General features: G+C 42.2%; 1 protein-coding gene and 1 long non-coding RNA gene across 5 annotated transcripts in view; one reads left to right on the forward strand and one right to left on the reverse strand.

Moving 5' to 3' along the window:
* The first annotated feature begins 2425 nt into the window (after positions 1–2425).
* Positions 2426–17788, forward strand: part of LOC125460607 (uncharacterized) — a 106900-nt gene continuing 91537 nt past the window's right edge. The window contains exons 1-2 of one of the 4 annotated variants that reach the window (XR_009446977.1): positions 2426–2882; positions 3728–3862. This is a non-coding gene — a long non-coding RNA (uncharacterized LOC125460607). Of the gene's footprint in view, positions 2883–3398; positions 3863–17788 lie in introns of those variants that run through there. The other 3 variants (XR_009446976.1, XR_009446973.1, XR_007249286.2) reach the window with 3 other exon arrangements.
* Positions 4040–7741, reverse strand: LOC125460598 (transcription factor SOX-4-like). The gene has a single exon (XM_048548237.2). It carries the CDS (start codon positions 7416–7418, stop codon positions 6285–6287), a length of 1134 nt encoding a protein of 377 aa, XP_048404194.1. The 5' UTR covers positions 7419–7741; the 3' UTR covers positions 4040–6284.

A 17788-nucleotide genomic window follows, 5' to 3' on the forward strand; every position in this document is an offset into this window, starting at 1 on the left:
GGAGTACTATGTCCTGCACGAATGATGCGATTGAAGGCGATTAATTTTTCAAAAAAATGTCTTTAATTGTCTGAGCAATAAATTCATCAAGTTTTCCTGCTTGTCGACATATAAGTACTTTAAAAACTGTCCATCAATATTCCTAAAGAGGAGTCTCTTTTTTGTGCATGAATGAATGGATAGTTTTCCATCTTAAATACACCATTCGGATTCAGAATCTTCTCACTTCTACCGTAAATAGCCCGTTTCCGTCGCCACGCGCGGCGGAGACATGGCTGGGAAAGAACGAAGTGTTTAAGGGTTGCTCAGGAGTGGGGTTGGGAAGACAGATTACATTGTTATCCGCCATGGTCTAGGAGACGAACAAAGCAGTTGAAATAAGACAAATTTACCCATTTGCTATCCCTATGCGAAAATTGTGCATGAAAAAACATTCCTTTAAAAGTCTACTTCAATTGATTCATTCCCTGGTACAATTAGAGACAAACCGAAACATAATTGATTTCTAAAAGCAGTATCCAAGACACTCAGAGGTTATGATATTATGAACACATAGAAGCTGCGACAAGAAGCATTCGGTTTTAAATGGAATACTAAAGTCACATGCGTGTTGGAGACACGTTTCAGAATGGTTCAAATGTGCTTATCTGCTTCCTTCAGTTCTGTGCTGGATGTTTGTCGACTGCAATAACAATAGAGACAGTGTTACAAAACTTCACACGGCATCAATTACTGCAGCATTTGAAAGTACTGTTGCTTTTATGTAAGGATTGATAACTTTTAACTTATTATGCTTTCACAAATGGGATACTACCTACAAAGTCGAACTGTCTTATCATGAAACTCGAATCGATAGTCAGTATTTTACTGCAATTGCACACTGCAAACAATATTCATTAATTCAAGAACTCCCACTTGCATGATAAGACATCATTTCAATCTGCTTTTTTTGTCAGCCTAGCTTGAGACAGCGATTTTACATCCGTCAACCTTAACTTGGAAAAAAGATTGCAACTTCTTTGTATCCTAAAACTAAATAAGAATTACTCCGAGAACTAAAACCCGCAGCTTTCTTTACCTCTAACAGGAACCTAACCATAGCCCTAAACAACAGTGGATTTCTAACAAGAAACAAAATGTAACACTAAACCTCGAGACTTCGGCCTCTCCTAAGCCTAAACCTAAATAAGAACTAATCATAAATCTGAACAAGACCTAATCATAAACATAACCAACCCTAACCCCAAACTTTAGGATGGCAACGTCTCCAAACCGAAATCTAAACATAACCTAAAGGTAAACGTTCATTGTTGTAAACCAAAACAACCCTTAACCATAAACCGAAACCCACACCTCCTCCCAACACAAGGCCTAAAGAATAAATAAGAAAAAACTATGCAAGAACTTAAACAAAATTGTGTCTAATTCCATACCTAAACAAATTTGAGTTCTAAATGTAGAGATGACAGTTTGATCTAATCGTAAATTTCAACAAACCTGTAGATATCTCAACCCTAACTTTACACCAACCCCAAACAAGCCACAACTTCAACTAACATGAACGAGTAATAACCTGGACCTAGACAAGCCGGAATCATCAACTAACCTGAAGGAGCTATGACCATCATCTAAACAAACCACAACTTCACCTAATCCGAACAAGAAATATTCCTAACTTAAATAAGCCACAACTTCAACTAACCTGAACAAGGAATAACCCTAACCTAAACAAGCCGGTAGCTTCAACTGTCCTGAACAACGAATAACCTGGAACTATTATTTTAAAAAAACCTGGACCTAAACAAGATCACAGCTTCCTCTAGCACTCGACATGTGCTAATTCTAATAGTCAACAGCGTGTTCTTCGACAATCTATGGAAAAAGATGCAAAAACCAAATTAGCTACTGCCAGTTCCAAAATAATTCGAGTTTACCCTAACGCTTGCTTTAAATAATGCTGCAGGAAAGCCTCGCTATTTTGCTTGCGGTGCTAACTTTACTTAATTCTATATTTTTTTTAAACACGAGACTATTTTTTAGCTGCAGGTTTTGTACTGCTGAAACCTGTATTATTTTGCTAGGTCGTGGTCATAAAAATGTATTAATGCAGACATTGTGCCTCTCAAGATTCCAGATGAAACATGCGAAGGGCGATTTTGGTGCCTGAAATTTAGAATTATTTTTTGTTAGAAGACATTGGCCTCAGACTACGCACTTCGAAATTTGCCAACGTTATTAGGCTCGCTACTCCACTGCAACAAAGTCGGCCTACTCTTTCTGTTACCTTTAACAGTCCTCACATAAGGTTAACGTTTTTGCATCTCTTACCCCTAAATAAGCAGTTTTGGCCATTTTTTTAAAGTGGGAAGGGCAACTGCAAATCAGCAGTCGTAACAATATCTCCACATATACCATTAAAATGTAATTGTTTTGCTCAATCTCTGGCGTGGACGGCATCACTGATTTTCAGGCCTTTTTTGAGACATGAAGTCACGCACTCCTTAAAATTCGATTCCTTTATTCCACAGAATTCACTCGAGTGCAACCAAGGACACAGCCCGAGCGTTGGATAGTGGTCGCCATCTTTTACTTGTGGACTGTTAGAATGACTGAAAAGCTATTCACATGTGCTTCTCCTGTTATTTTGGTGAAAACGTTTCTCCAAAAATTTCTTCCGTCCCTTTGGAATCTCGCAAGTCCCGTAAAAAAAATGAGCAGGGATCCCGTCTACTCAAAAAGCCTATTTCACATATTCAGACAAGAGTTTACGCCACCCTTTTCCCACTGATCCGTGTGTAAAGTCTGCCTCACAGCCTGGCCGATGCCACTCAAGTTCTGACCTGTAACTTTGACCCTCAGGTCAAAGAAATCTTTCTCAAGAGGTACCGCAATGCTCATTTGACAACATATCTTTCCAGGATAGTTGTAGTTTATGTCTTGTTAAAACTTTTATTGCAATCATCTTGGACTGGGAGGCGTGTTTCCTAATTATATTTTAAATATTCTGTTGTTGGAAAATGGATCCCGCTCGTCTTTTGCGTGCCGAAAGCGGGAATGCCGTGTCCGCTTTGCCGTGATGTTACCCACTCCCCTCCCCTCCTCCCCTGCCCGACTCTCCCCAGAGCATTCACTGTTTGCTAGGGTTAGGACCGTTTCGCTCAAAGGGTTTTAATGTTCGTGTGAAAGACCCTCGCCCCCACCCCCACACTGGGTTGCGAGGGGAACGTACTGAATCTTTTGTTGTGGTTTGTGTTGGGGGTTGGGAGCTTTCGGCGAGGAGAGGAGTTTGGTTATGCCTGTTAGAGGTGGGGGTTGGGCTCATAATACTGATTGAAACAAATGCATCCTTATAAATCGAAGACAGCAACTACTGGTACGAGTGTAGTGTCTTAAAAATACGAAGGATGTTTCTTTCCCTTGGCTGGCCTGCAAAAGACGACTGTAAAAATGAGCTGCTGTTTCAATTCCTAAAGCAGTTGCGTCGCATTCACTTGCTACAGTCCACTGAAATCCTTGCGGCCTCCGTAGCGTTAACTTTATTGTGAAGCTTTGTGAATAGCCCCATATCCAGTTGCAGTGCACAGACCACACGTTGTTGAGACGGCATTACCTCTCTCTGGTCCAGACTATACAACCTCCCCGCCCCCACCTCCTCCGCCCGTCTAATCACGGACTTCCTGGGAAAATCAGGCAGCCGTTCATACTGAAGTGAGTGTTTAAATTACAGGATTTGAAGAGCTCCGGATGGGAAAGTAACCCCCGAATGCCTCTAACTAAACTCACGTCTCGGATCTTAACCTCGCGGCCTCACATCTGTTTCGAGGGAAAAAGGGCGTTCGGACTCAAACGGAAGGTAGATTATGTGAGTGAGACATGGCGGGCATTTCTTTTCTGGGGGCGAAAAGCTTTTCCTGAAATATTGTTTGTAAGCTCACATTTTGTATCTTCTGGTTAAGAATCCCAGCTCTGATTTTGAAAATGTTCCTATTTCAAACAATTGTCTATGCCACAAGAGTTAAAGACCACCACTCAGACAATATAGAGAGATGCGTGGCATGTTTATTTCGAAATTGACAAGAATAAAGTGAAAATTAACATTTTTACTGACTTTTTTGCCCCCCACTTCACATACATAAACACATAGACAGTGCTTTCTTGTTGGGATTTTGGAACTCTTTTTTGCTAGCTCGTAATTCTCAGTGTTTGGAATAATGTTTTGGATGTTTTAGTCACGTTTGGTGCGTGGACACGTCTAGTGTACGTAAACTAGTTTTTAGTAGATTGGCGCTTTTTCTCCTTCCCTCGTTCTCCTTTGCAGTAAAACAGGGACTCGGTGATTAGGGTTCAGTTCCAGCTGATTTTATTTCCTTCTCTCTCAGCAAAAAAAAGACTATTTACAAGAGTATATCAACAATCTGACAGGCAGTGACTTGACACGATTAGCTGGCATGACCTTTTAAAAAAATTGTTGAGGCATGATCATCTGACAGACTATACACAGTATATTGCACAGGATGGATGAAAAATTAAAAATAATTAAAATAAAAGATTTTTTAAGAACCCCTAACAATCGGGCAGCTACCAAGATTTTTGTTTTCGCGGTTGCTACCTTAGTGCCTGTCACGGTAGTTTGGACACATAGAAGAAACACACAGTCCTTGTGTTTTATATAATACAGATTTAAATGTACAAAGGTGTTCTCACTTCTCTTGCAAACCCCTCCCCCATCAAAAAGACACAACAGCTAAACCTGATTTCGGAATTATATATGCTAGCTTCATGCCAAAACAATATATTCAGCCGACAAGTTAATAATAATCATCATTATTACAGCATGAGAAACGCAGCATAGTGTCGCGGACTCAAATCAATATCTTGTATCCAGTAGTTGAGCGCAATTTAAGGAGCGCCACATAATTGGTGTGAAGTTGCAGCATCCTTTTTGTTTGTGTTGGTGCTGAATTTCAGAAGCATCGTAACAATTACAAAATCACGGTTCACCTACTCCCCTTAACATTTTACTAATATTTATATATACGTGGAAGATGACTGCAGCCATTAGAAATTTTAAAAGGAATGGTCATCAGTTTCTGGGTAAAAGTGTTCAAATGGGTTTCCATTTTTAAATACTATCAAGTTGGCATTTTTTTTAAAAAGGCTACAGTGGGCGGGAAGGGACAGTGTAGGTTTTAACATCAAATACAGTCCCAACATGAAGGTAACCGCAGCCTACAAAACCTGCACATTGAAGTGTAAACATGTGGAATTAAAAAAAAGAGGCTTCGCTGTGGCATCGACCTCTTTGTTCATAATCAGGAAATCCAAACAGCAATAAACACCGATTAACACCCCCTTTATATTTTTTACAAAAATACACTGAGAAAATAATCAAACGTCTCATCTTTCTCTGTCTTTTGTTTTAAAAGTGTCAAAGTCTACATTTAAATATAAAATTAAAAGTTTAACTCTAGCCCTTCAGTGAAGGAGATAAAACGGTGCAGGTAATTAACAGGCCTACGAAAAAAAGTCAAAATGTTTGGCCAGTATAAATACATCCATATAAAATGGTTTTCTGGTTGCATTTACAAGGGAAACAAAACAATACGAGGATGAAACATCGGTGACAAGAAGTTCATGTTTGTTGTAAATTGTTGTGGAACATGGAACTTTTAAGGAATTTTGGTCCAGAAAATACAGTCCAGCGCAGACTGGAGTAGGGTTAAGTGATAAGGGGTAAAAGAGCTGGTGACTTGGTTGGAATCATACAGAGCGCCATCTATCTGATTTGATTCGCCCTAACGCTAGTAAGTGTTCAAGTCTGTACAGAATCTGAACGATACAGCACGACATGGTATGAACCCAGCGAAATGCAGTAATCCAACGCCACCATTCTTCTCATGAAACACTCTCTTCGCATGTAGATCTCCCGACTTTGCGTGTTTGACAGTACCAATATAATTTGATTTTGGCGATTTCATTTCACCGCCACAGCTTTAAACCTGCTGCCTTAATGCGAAGCCTGCGTTCCCTCCCGTACGTGCAAATCAATTTCAGGTTTTCCTTTTCAGTCCAGAGTCGAGACTGGGCATTTTATTTTCAATGGAATCTCAATCGCTCCTAAAACACGTCGGCACATTTTCTTACATTTTGCTGAAGACATGCGATCAAACGTTAGAATCACGCAGTTTTACAGCACTTGGATCACAATTATTTTATTTCACGATCCCTTTTTCTCCCCCTCCAAGATAAAACAGCAACAGTCCGCTTCTTTCACTTGTCGCTTTCTAATACGTGAACACTAGGTTTGAAATACTCGACTCCAGCCAGTCGCCTGAAATCATTTCGCTCACCTCTGGCGTGCAGTAGTCTGGGAACTCAAAGTGAGACGCGGACTCCTGCTCAAAATTAAACTCCAAATCTCGATCCAGGGACGAACTCAAGTTGCCCAGCGTCATGCTCTCGAAAGTGGGGCTGGAACTAAGGTCCATGAGATCGTCCTCAAATTCTTCGTCGGAAGACGAGGCCATAGACGACGAAGAGCTGGAGTGGGAGGTGGAGGGGGTCGGCGAGATGGATCGCAAATTGCCAGGGTGCTTGCGTTGGTCTTTGGGTGAATCTGGGACCCGCACCCTGCTCCCATTTACCAGATCTTCATAGAAACTGACCGGGTCGCTGGGCTCGGCTGAAGAACTGAGGGTCGGGCTGGCTGGCACGGCGGCTGGAGAGGTAGTGCCCTGGCCCCTGAACGACCGCCTCTCTTTCAGTTTCTTATCTACAAGGTGCTTGGAAGCGGGGCTCGTCCGCGCTTTGTAAACCGAATGTTGGTTGGTAGTGTTTATGCTAGTAGTGCCTGACTGCGGATGCTGGTGAATGATCGGAGACTTGCTGAGCGCACCCAGGATGATCTTGTGCGTTTTGCTGGGTTTGCTAATGCTACTATTGCTGCAACTGCTCTTTTTAGCTGAGGGTTTAGTGTTGATCTTTTCGCCTTTCTCTCCGGGTTTGCTGCTGGCACTTTTTGCCTTCTTTCTCGGTCTGTATTTATAATCTGGATAGTCCGCCATGTGCTTGAGTCGCAATCTTTCGGCTTCACGGATGAAAGGGATCTTATCACTGTCTTTCAGTAACTTCCAACGCTTCCCCAAGCGCTTCGAGATCTCAGCGTTGTGCATGTCCGGCGACTGCTCCATGATTTTTCTCCTCTCGATCTGCGACCAGACCATAAACGCGTTCATGGGTCTTTTGATGTGCCCACTGGCGGTCTTACACCAGCTCGGCTCGTCCGTCTTCTCCCCATCCGATGCCACCGACTCCGCCGCGGGTGAACAAGCAATGCCCAGATCTGAAGAACCGGAGTCGGTCGACTCTCCGGCAAGCACTGCTTCCGTGTTCTCTGCGTTGTTCGTTTGCTGCACCATGCTTTCTCTCTTTTTTGTTTATATATATTGAGGGCACTGAGGGGTAAAGAAAAAGGCTTTTTATACTGTAGCAGTTTGGTTGGCTTGTACTTTTTTTCCCCCTGTTATCACAGAGGCTGCTGTGCTTTGAAAAGAAGCTGCTCCTCGCGTTCGCAGAGAAGAACCTAGTTTCTTGTATAAAATGTATATATACTTTGGCACAACCTTCCTCCCCCTCTGACCATGCGGGAAGACTGTGTTATATAAAAAACTTGTGTCTGCTGCTTAAACCAGACTCGAACTCGCTTCCCCTTCTTATCCAGTCCTAGGCATTGTGACGTCTAGTTAAAGGTGTCCCGGTCCCAGCCAATCAGAGGCCGTCACTCACTCGGATCGCGTCTGTTTCCAACGCTTCCAGCGGCCTACCCCGCCCCCGCGCCCCCTCATTGGCTGCTGCCTCCTCGGCGCGTGCAATGAGAAGCGCCGTGGCTGACCTCATTCGAGTTTACACTAACAACTTAAAGGGGGCATGGCTGCAAAATGCTCTACACCCCCACACCCCCCCACTCCTCCTTCAGTCTTCCCTCCCTCTCTCCTTCCCCGCTGGCATTACATTAAAGCTGCATTATGCCTTTTTCCTCTCCCCTAGACTGGCATTTGTCCGTCCCACCGACTCAGGCACGAATCAACCACAAACTGGATTCCTTTCTTTGTGAGTGTTATATTTTAACACGCACGCACAGAGTTTTCTATCTGGATGTCTCTCTCTCTCTCTCTTTCTCGCACACTTAATACACACCCTAGTCGGCTGATGTTAAGTTTCAGGCAATTGAGACGGGACCGTGTGTCTGAATCGCTACGCTGCAATTTCGCGTGAGCAAATGCCAGACACTGAAACCGATTTACAGAACACTGGGGAGACTTGCCATGATCTCTCTATTGCCTGCGTGTATTTCTCCCACTTTGATTATGAACGACTGTGAGCCCGTTCATTCACTCTTTTACAAGACTCATTTCTGCAATCCAGTGTTATGTGGTGTGAAACATCCTGAATGCGTTGGCTCAGACATCGGTGGATTGATCCATCTCCGCCGTTCCGGAGAAGTGGAGTAACGCTGGCAGTAACATAAGAAGCACATCATGTGGGTTGGGCATGGTAGAAGGGGCTGGTCAAATAGATTTGGTGTCGACCACCTTTTACCGTATTGACAGTTTTAAGACTAACACGAAGGTACTCACGGCCTAAATACATATTCGGTTGAAACGAAAGATGGAAAGACACGAGACTGACACTTCTTTTTATCGCAAATAATAAACATGCCAATGTTTTTCTTTTAAAAATATGTTTCTGTCACCCGATAAACGAAACAATTTATATGCAGATTCTGATCCACACAGAAGTCTTTGTGGTATCCACAGACGTAACTTACTATAGAAGTTGCATTATGCCTAGCTGAATTAACTTAAGATTTCAACTTGTTTGTATATAAGCACAGACACGTAAAAATAGAACCGAGAATGTGATATATTGAGATTCAACATGTCTTTTAACACTTAAGTTGCGTTGACTCCAATATGCAACGCTGGGTGGCGGCACTGTGCCTATATAGTCGTCTGGCGGCCGTGGTGATTTCGATCCTGTTTCGGTTGGGGGAGGGAAAACAAGATGAGCGAACGATCCTTTTTGTGTTGTCTTGTGAAACCTAAAAGACGAAAAGATTCTGGATTTTCTCAATTTACTTTTGCTTGCCAGCGACTCCTCCTATCATAGTCACTACGGCTTATAATTTATGTGGCATTCTGTGTTAACCAGGTTTGATTTGAGCTGCGTTGTTGACTCTATAGCCTTGTTTTAAAAAAGATGTGATGGGCACGTGCACGTGTAACGCAATGGGTTTTCTAAAATTATTTCGACACTCGCGATTGATTATACTTAACAGAAGAAGGCTACGTTATCTAAACATCGCCCCTCAAACAAGAGCCTGGTTCCTGCTATGTCAGTCTTGACTGTAAAACAAGTTCCAGACTGGCCAAAGCTACAAGGGAGAGATGTAGGAACTTGCCGATGAATCCCTTTCTCCTCCCCATTTCTGAAGAAGGGTTAGGACCCGAAATGTCAGCTTTCCTGCTCCTCTGATGCTGCTTGTCCTGCTGTGTTCATCCAGCTCTACACCTTGTTACCTCATTAGCAAAGTTATAAGGCTATATTGCTAATATTATCATCAAAATGATCTAATGCAGCCAAATACAGCACTTTTGAAAGATAACAGGTGCACTTGGTTTGGGGTTCAATCTGAACGGGTAGGGGTGTGTGAAAAATCCATGCTCTGATTTGAACGGACTCATCTTCAAACACTTTGTATTAGTTACACCGTAAACATGTTTCACAGCTATTTGGTTAGTGACTATTAGAAAGTGTTGAATGATGTCTTCAGTGGATCGGCACTCAGCAGTTAAAACAGCATGGGAAGGGTTAACATCTCGTCCGAGACCCACAGGTTGAAAAAAACGAGCAGAACCTCTTCAACGCTTTTTGTTGAATGGGATCTAATCGCAGCAAATGTAGTCGAAAATATTAATCAGAGACGTGTAGATCAAACAGGGAGGTGAAGATTGTGACCGGTAAAGGAAGCAGATGTTGACTCCGAAAATATCGGCACGGTTGTCGGAGATTGGAAGGGATATTTGTTAAAATAGAAGTGCATTCCGCTTGTGATCAGGCGTGTTCGTTTCAACGCTAACACTTTAATAATTAACCTTAAAGGTTATGGCAGAGAATATCGGAGGGGAGGAGTAGTAGAATGTGATTACTCTGCCATCACAACTGAGATTAAAAAGAGCTGGGTAGGAAAGACTGACATTTGTAGAAGACTGTTATGGAAATGTCCCAAAGCCTTTTTTGAGTGGTACACACTGTTTCAACATTGGAAACGTGATAGCCAATTTGCGCACAGTAAGACTCCACTAATCCACAATGTGACGACGGCTTGACAACTGTGTTTGTTTTTAAAACCGCCTTAGATTTACGCAGTACAGTTCACAATCTGGGGATATCCGAAAGAGTTTTACCACCAAAGAAGCAATTTTTGAAGTGTTGTGGGATGGACGGTCAGGTCACACCAACATCAGACGATAATGACCAGGTAATCTGAAGAATGAAGATGGCCCAGGCCATTATATGAGAAACTCCTGTCTTTTCTTCAAATATATCCTCAGCACCTTTGATGTAGACAGCTTGAATTAAGATTCATCTAAAACACTGCTCCTCTGACAGTACAGCACTCTTTTGGTATTCGAGAGAGAGAGATAACAAAGTGTGCAGCTGGATGCACACAGCAGGCCAAGCAGCATTCTAGGAGCACAAAAGCTGATATTTCAGACCTAGACCCTTCCTAAGATGCTGCTTGGCCTGCTGTGTTCATCCAGCTCCACACTTTGTTATCTCCTTTAGTATTACACTGGAGAATCAGCCTAGGTGGATTCTGCAATGGGATTTTTCTTATTCTTTCATGGAACATGGCCATCATAGGCAAGGTCAACATTCGCATCCTGCTCCTACTTGCCTTTAAGCTGAATGGCTTGCTAGGCCATAGCAGAGAACAGCTAAGAGTAAACCACATTACTGTGGGTCTGCAGTCACATGTAAGTCGGGCTAAGTAAAGATGACAGATTTCAGCTCAGAAAGAGCATTGGTGAATCAGATTGGGTTAAGGGTCTGTGTCCGTACCTTATGACTCTATAATCGTTGTCACTGGTATCCAGTACAGAAATGGCTTTATATTCCAAAATTATTAATTGTATTTAAATTCCAATGGTTACTGAGTCAGATTTGAATCAATGGCCCCAAACTATTGGATTACTAGTTCATATTAGCATTGTGTCACCATCCCCCCGGTATGATAGTGATCTTGAGAGGTATTGCTCTAAAAACCCATCGGGGTCACTAATGTCCTGTAAGGAAGAAGTTTGCTGTCCTTGCCTGCTTTGGCCTCCATGTGATTCCACACCCATACATATAGATTTTAGTAAGACTTTTGACAAGGTCCCTCATGATAGGCTCATCCAGAAGATTAAGATGCGTGGGATCTACGGTGACTTGGCCACATGGATTCAGAATTGACGTGGCCATGGAAAGCAGAGTGTAGTGGTAGAGGGGTGTTTTTCAGGCTGGAGGTTCGTAACTATTGGTTTTCCACAGGGATCTGTACTAGGACCTCTGCTGTTTGTGAGAGATATAATTGACTTGAATGAAAATGTAGTTTTGTATGTTAGTAAGTTTGCAGATGACGTAAAGATTGGTGAAGTTGTGTATACGGTAGAAGGTTATCAAAGGATACAGCGGGACACAGATCCGTTGCAGATATGGGTAGAGAAATGGCAGATGGAGTTTAATCCAGGTAATTGTGAGGTGCTGCACTTTGGGAGATCAAATGTTAATGAAAATTATACAAATAATGGCAAGACCAAACAACATCAATGTACAGAGGGATCTTGGGTTTCAAGTCCCTAGCTCCCTGAAAGTGGCCACACAAGTTAATAGGGTGGAGGAAAAAAAGGTATATGGCATGCTTGCCTTTATTCGTCAAGTTGAGTATGACAGAACATCATATTGCAACTTTGTTTTGTAAGACTTTGGTTAGGCCACACTTAGAATATATGTTCAATTCTGGTTGGCACATTGTGGGAAGGATGTGGAGGCTTTGGAGAGAGTGCAGGAGGCTTACCAGAATGCTGCCTGGATTAGAGGTTATGAGCTATAGGGAGAGGCAAGAAAAACTCAGGTTGTTTTCTATGGAGCGGCAGAGGTTGAGGGGAAACTTGATAGAAATCAGTAAAATTATGAGATACATAGATAGAGTTGACAATCAGAATCTTTTTCCCAGAGTTGAAATATCTAAAACTAGGGGTCATTCATTTAAGGTGAGAGGGTGAACATTCAAAGAAGATGTGAGAGGCAAGTTTTTTTTACATAGAGTTGTAGGAGTCTGGAACATGCTGCCAGGAATGGTGGTGAAGGCAGATACAATAGGGGCATTTAAGAGACTTTTAGATCAGCATATGATTACTTAATGAATGGAGGGCTATGGACCAAGAGCAGGCAGAAGGGATTAGTTTAATTTGGTGTCATGTTTGACACAACATGTTGAGCCAAAAGGCCCATTGCTATGCCGCATTGTTCTATGCTGTAAATGAGATTGACATTTAAATGCCCTCTGAAAAGTCCTAGTGAGCCATTCAGATTAAGGTGAATTATACACCCACAGTAAATGCTGGCATTACTGGTAATGTCCATATCCCATGAAAGAATAAAAAAGGTACAGCATGTCACCAGGATCACAATCAATAGCATGTTTGAAAACTATTAAAAGCCTCTATCCAAATGTGAATGACTGTCCTGGTGATTAGAAACTTGCAGCATAAGTTATATTGAGTTGTATAGAAATGAATGAGGCACTTTAAATAGGATCAACATAGAGAGAGTTATTGTAAGTTAAATTTAAATATTTTGAGGGAGGATGAAAGAGCACAATCACACTGAGATGCACGCTGACAGTATTGGCACAGTTATGAAAGCTCATCCAGAACATATATGTAATACTTGTCTTTGTCAATTGGGACATTGAATACAAAAGCAAAGATATCATGCTAAAACTTTCCAAATCACGGGTTAGGCCCACATCAGCGGTTTCTGAGGAATTCTGGGCACTACAATTTACGATGAATGTCCAAACCTAACAGAAGATACAGAGGAGGTTTGCTCAGATGGTACCGCGAGAGATGTTGGTTATCTGAAGAGATTGAACAAGTTGGGATCATCCTCCTCAGAACAAGAGGCCCCCTAACAGAAATTTTCTAAATCGTGAGAGGTTCTTGAGAGCAAAGCATGAATAAGGATATATTGTTTTCACTCGTAAATGGGTTTGCGACCAAAGATACACATTTAATGGAAATGGTACAAAAACTAGAAATAAATTTAAGAGGATGTTTTCAATACAAGAATTGTTAAAATCTAGAATGTACTATCTGAAACAGTTGTGGAAGTAGATTCCTTGGGAATGTTCAACTAACAATTGGAAACAACTTTGAAGAGAACCAAATTCGTAAAGTTATGGGCCCAAAGCTGTGGTGTAGGAACCAGGCACAGCTCTCTCAAAGAGCCAGAGCAAGCATGATGGGTCAAATGACCTCCTTCTGTACTGCAAGATTCTGTGAATCTATTCCACAGACTCCGTCATTTTGGTCAGCTGAAAATTGACTCAAACCTATTTCCTGCACACTCTATTCATTTAAACAATGTGCCACTGACAACAAATTATGGCAAAAATCCACATCATAGGCTGTCAGTGAAGACTTTTAAACATTCCTTTCAATCAAAGAATGGTTGTTATTCTATATGACTGAAACCTTGAGTTACAAAATGAATCTTGCATTATCCACTCAACTTGCCGATTCATCCTTGTCACTGAATCCATTCTCACTAGCTGTAGCTAACCAAATTCAAGCAGATGGTAACTGTAAAATCCAGAGGAACAACATTACAATGGACCACATACATTTGTAACCGTATAGCCAGTTTTTCCTCAGAAAAAAAGATCAGAAACTTTTTAAGGGATTTCTGACTGCAAGCAAACAACAATGACGGAATCATACCAATTGTACATGGAACCGTGTTGCTATTAAGACTCAATACTTCATGAAAGTATAAGAGTGCATTGCTGCTTCTGCAAATTAAACCCCAGAAATGCCAGCAGAATTTGCCTCAGGCAGCACATGATATCCACAAAGGATGGACAGACTCCTGGTAAATGCGATAAAGAAAGCAATTTGTGAGCTCCAAATGAGCGCACAACCTCAGAATTGGCTCATTCTGAAGCCTTTTCTTGAAATCTCAATCAGCGCCGCCTTCCTCTCCAGAGAATGCTGATCAGCAACAGTGACTTACCCACTGACAGACAGAGCAATGACCTCCATCCGAAATGACAATTAGAAGGCAAGGAATACACTCCCCACCCAACCATCCACCGACCCCAGCCGAACCCCAGAGACCACGAACAAATTGATTCAACCCTTAAATTCACATCGTGCCCTGCAAAGGGACAGTCATGCCATGAAGCCTAATGTTACTCCGGCAAGCGAGGGTAATGAAACTAGCGTGGACTCAGATTGCATGCATAAATGTAAATTCCGGAAAATTGAACTTAAAAAAAGACAAAACAAAAATGGCAGATGCAGAAAAATGAATTACAGCTCGGGGCTAACTTTCAAAGGGAATGGTTTACAAACACCTGCTTTTTCCATTATTATATGGCAGGATATTAAACAAATGTCGAACAGTCATAAGCTCCAGTTATTGCCGCTAACGTGGATCAGAAGGGTTTGCACTGAAACAGTTTAGAGTGGAAGACAGAGAGCTGGAGGCAGTTAGCAGATTTATACTGGCAAGGTGGGAGGGTGAATTAGAATCCGCTTCGCGAGATGTATCCTTCAGTAATTTGTAGGTAACAGTTTTTTTTTGTTGATTTCTGGTTGTGAAGGATGCTTCTGGCGAAGCCAGTAAGTTGGATTACCTCGAAATAAAAATGTCACACTGCATCTGCGAGAATTGATGTTTTGTCCATGGTGCATTAGGAGGGGCAAATCCTAAGCGATGCCAAAAGAGTGGTTTAATAAATCAACGTTGAATTCCTATTCAAGGAAACAAGTAACTCCTGGGTTTAAGATGCACGCAGAAGTTTTTGTTTTAAGTGTTCTTTGAATTCAACCCCTCAATCAACTTAGTGACTCTTACAAATTGCAGCGCGACAAAAGGATGGTGGGGAAGCGAGCGCTTGGCAGACAATGGCAACCTTTGCTCGCGGTTGCCGAGCGCCCTTGTCTTCAGCTGTTGCTGTGTGTGTGTGTGTGTGAGTGAGAGAGAGGAGCAACAAGAGGCTGGGCGGCAGCTGACACGCGAGGTCTGTCAATCAAAGGGGCACGTGCGGTGCGAGCAGCGACAGGTGCGGAGCGCGTGGGGCGGAGCGCGGCCAGCAGGTGAGGCGCTGCACGTGCCAGCGCGCGCCGCTCGCCACACCTGGGGACCCGCCAGCTCAGGTAAGGTGGTGACCATCTGCTCGGAGCTTGTTTACTCCAGTCAGAGGCGCTCAATTGTTTTTGGTATTTACTCGCCTGTGTTTTTTTCTCTCGAAACTGCAGCGATACCGAACAATTGTTCTGTCTCCAGGGGATGAAGAAGTCCTTCTTCAAGGTCCCGCCAGACTGAATGCGGCACATAAACTAAAATAAACGCAAATAGGCGGTTGTCACGGAGCATGCATTAAGTCATTTTTCTCGGCTTCAGGTCGTAAAAGTACTTCCATCATGAGAAAGTAAAATGTACTTCTGTCACCACCCCACTCCATCGCAGCTGGTACAGTAATATTTAAATACCCTAATCTCCCTGAAGCTGAGATTTAGAGTTACAGGCTCACAAAGTAACATTTTGGTCATTTAATCATAATTTACCCTTCTGGTGGATTCCCTATCCCGGACAGAAACAATGTTATAGCATTTCCTTTTTAGTGCTTTTCACTCTGTCATGTACTGATGTCTGCAAGTTGCAGGTATAACGACGTTTTTCCAACCTCTGTAGTGTTGGCCATCTTTGTCTCCTCCCCTGCCTGAATCCGACTGTTGCAGACACCCATGCTTCTGTGACTTCTGGACTTTCTAATACTCTCCTCTGCTGTATTTATGGCATCCGTTCTCCCAGCCTTCACTGGTCTTTAGCTTTGTGACCTCTTTCTAAAGCCCTCAACCCCGAGGGCTATAAACCTCCAGGATCTCCGCACTCTGACAAGTTTAGTTTTTATGCTCCTCCCCAATGGATTTGTGTACCTTCCAAGGATTGTGATCTTGAACTGGTGGAGAGGCTTGTGCACTCAAGCGGCCCCTTGAGCGATGCTATCAGGAACTCTTCGATTCCAGTAGGGCTGCAATGGAGGCAAAGTGGGGTGAGCAAATAGATAAAGAGTGGTCCAAAAGATCCTCAATAACCAAACAGATAAAGGAAGACTCTGCATTTCAGACACTGTAGCTTGAAATGGTACCAAAGTCCGATCACCAACCAGTGAAGATAGTGTTAACAATGATCAAGATCTAAACATTAAACAAAGTTTAAACAAACATGCAAGCATCTACCAAGGCCCATTTGCCAAGTTCTTTGCTAGTAGAGAATTGATGAAAGGGATGTGAACCTGGGAGTTTCTTGTCAAGAACGTGCATATAGACAACAGATGCTTGAAAGTCATTGAACCTGTGTTGGCACAAAAGGTGTTTTGAGCAGCAACATCCATAATTAAATTCTCTTCGCGATACCCTCTGCACTATACTCTAGGTCACTAGACTTCTTGAGACATCATGACCCATGATCTGGAAATGAAAAAGTATCACATTCAGTTAAGTGCCTCTTCCCATGGCAGAAATTTGCAACTCCAAGGAACATTATTCTCGAAATCAAGCAACAGCCCATAATGATATTTGCCTGGACTGTAGGATCAGAATTCCATGCCCAAATTTCTCAGCTTCTCTCCATCTTTAAAGAAACTCATTTAAAAAACAGACTTCAACAAGCTTTTGATCAATTGTTCTCCTATCTGTTGATGTTACTTCTGTTCTTCTGAACAGTGTGCTTTTTTAAAAGATCTTATTTTTAAAATATTCAACTGTTCCTCCTGTTTCAGTTACCAATCATAATCTGCCATCTTGATTACATGGCAGATTTCCTGTTAGTTTGTGGCCTTTTAAGTGATAAGTACTAACAATATAGGATAGAGGACAAAAAAAAAACATGGTTCACAATGTACAACCCTACTACTGAGATCTGAAATAGGTAATTAAAGTGGAAGATTTACATTACTTCCAGTGAGTCATTTCAGGGCATTGTCAATATCACAATATTAGAAGACCATAAGATGTAGAAACAGAAGTCAGCTGAGAGAGTTCAACCATTCAATAATACAATGGCTGATCTGATAATCCTCCATTCCACTTTCCTGCCTTCCCCATTATCTTTGATTCATTTGTTGATTAAAAATCTGTCTTTCTGCATCTTAGACCTAGCCTCTACAGCCCAACAGTGATTTAAAAAATTCACAGGCTGCCTGCCATCCGAGATACGAAATTTGTCCTCTCCTCTATCATAACTTGGTGACCCTTTTTCTGAGATCCTGTTCGCATTCTAAATCTAATTGAGTACAGGCCAAAATTATTCAATCTCTCCTCATAAGACAATAACCCACACCCACGATCAACCTAATGAACCTTCTTTGGACTGCATCCAATGCCAGTATATCTTTCCTTAGATAAGGCGATCAAAACTATTCACAGCATTCCACTGTAGTCAAACTAGTGTC

Source organism: Stegostoma tigrinum, chromosome 2 (assembly GCF_030684315.1).
Source record: "Stegostoma tigrinum isolate sSteTig4 chromosome 2, sSteTig4.hap1, whole genome shotgun sequence".
NCBI classification, from domain to species: Eukaryota; Metazoa; Chordata; class Chondrichthyes; order Orectolobiformes; family Stegostomatidae; genus Stegostoma; species Stegostoma tigrinum.

Coding starts and splice junctions, on each gene's coding strand:
- LOC125460598 (XM_048548237.2), bottom strand. CDS start 7,418: ATGGTGCAGCAAACGAACAACGCAGAGAACACGGAAGCAGTGCTTGCC.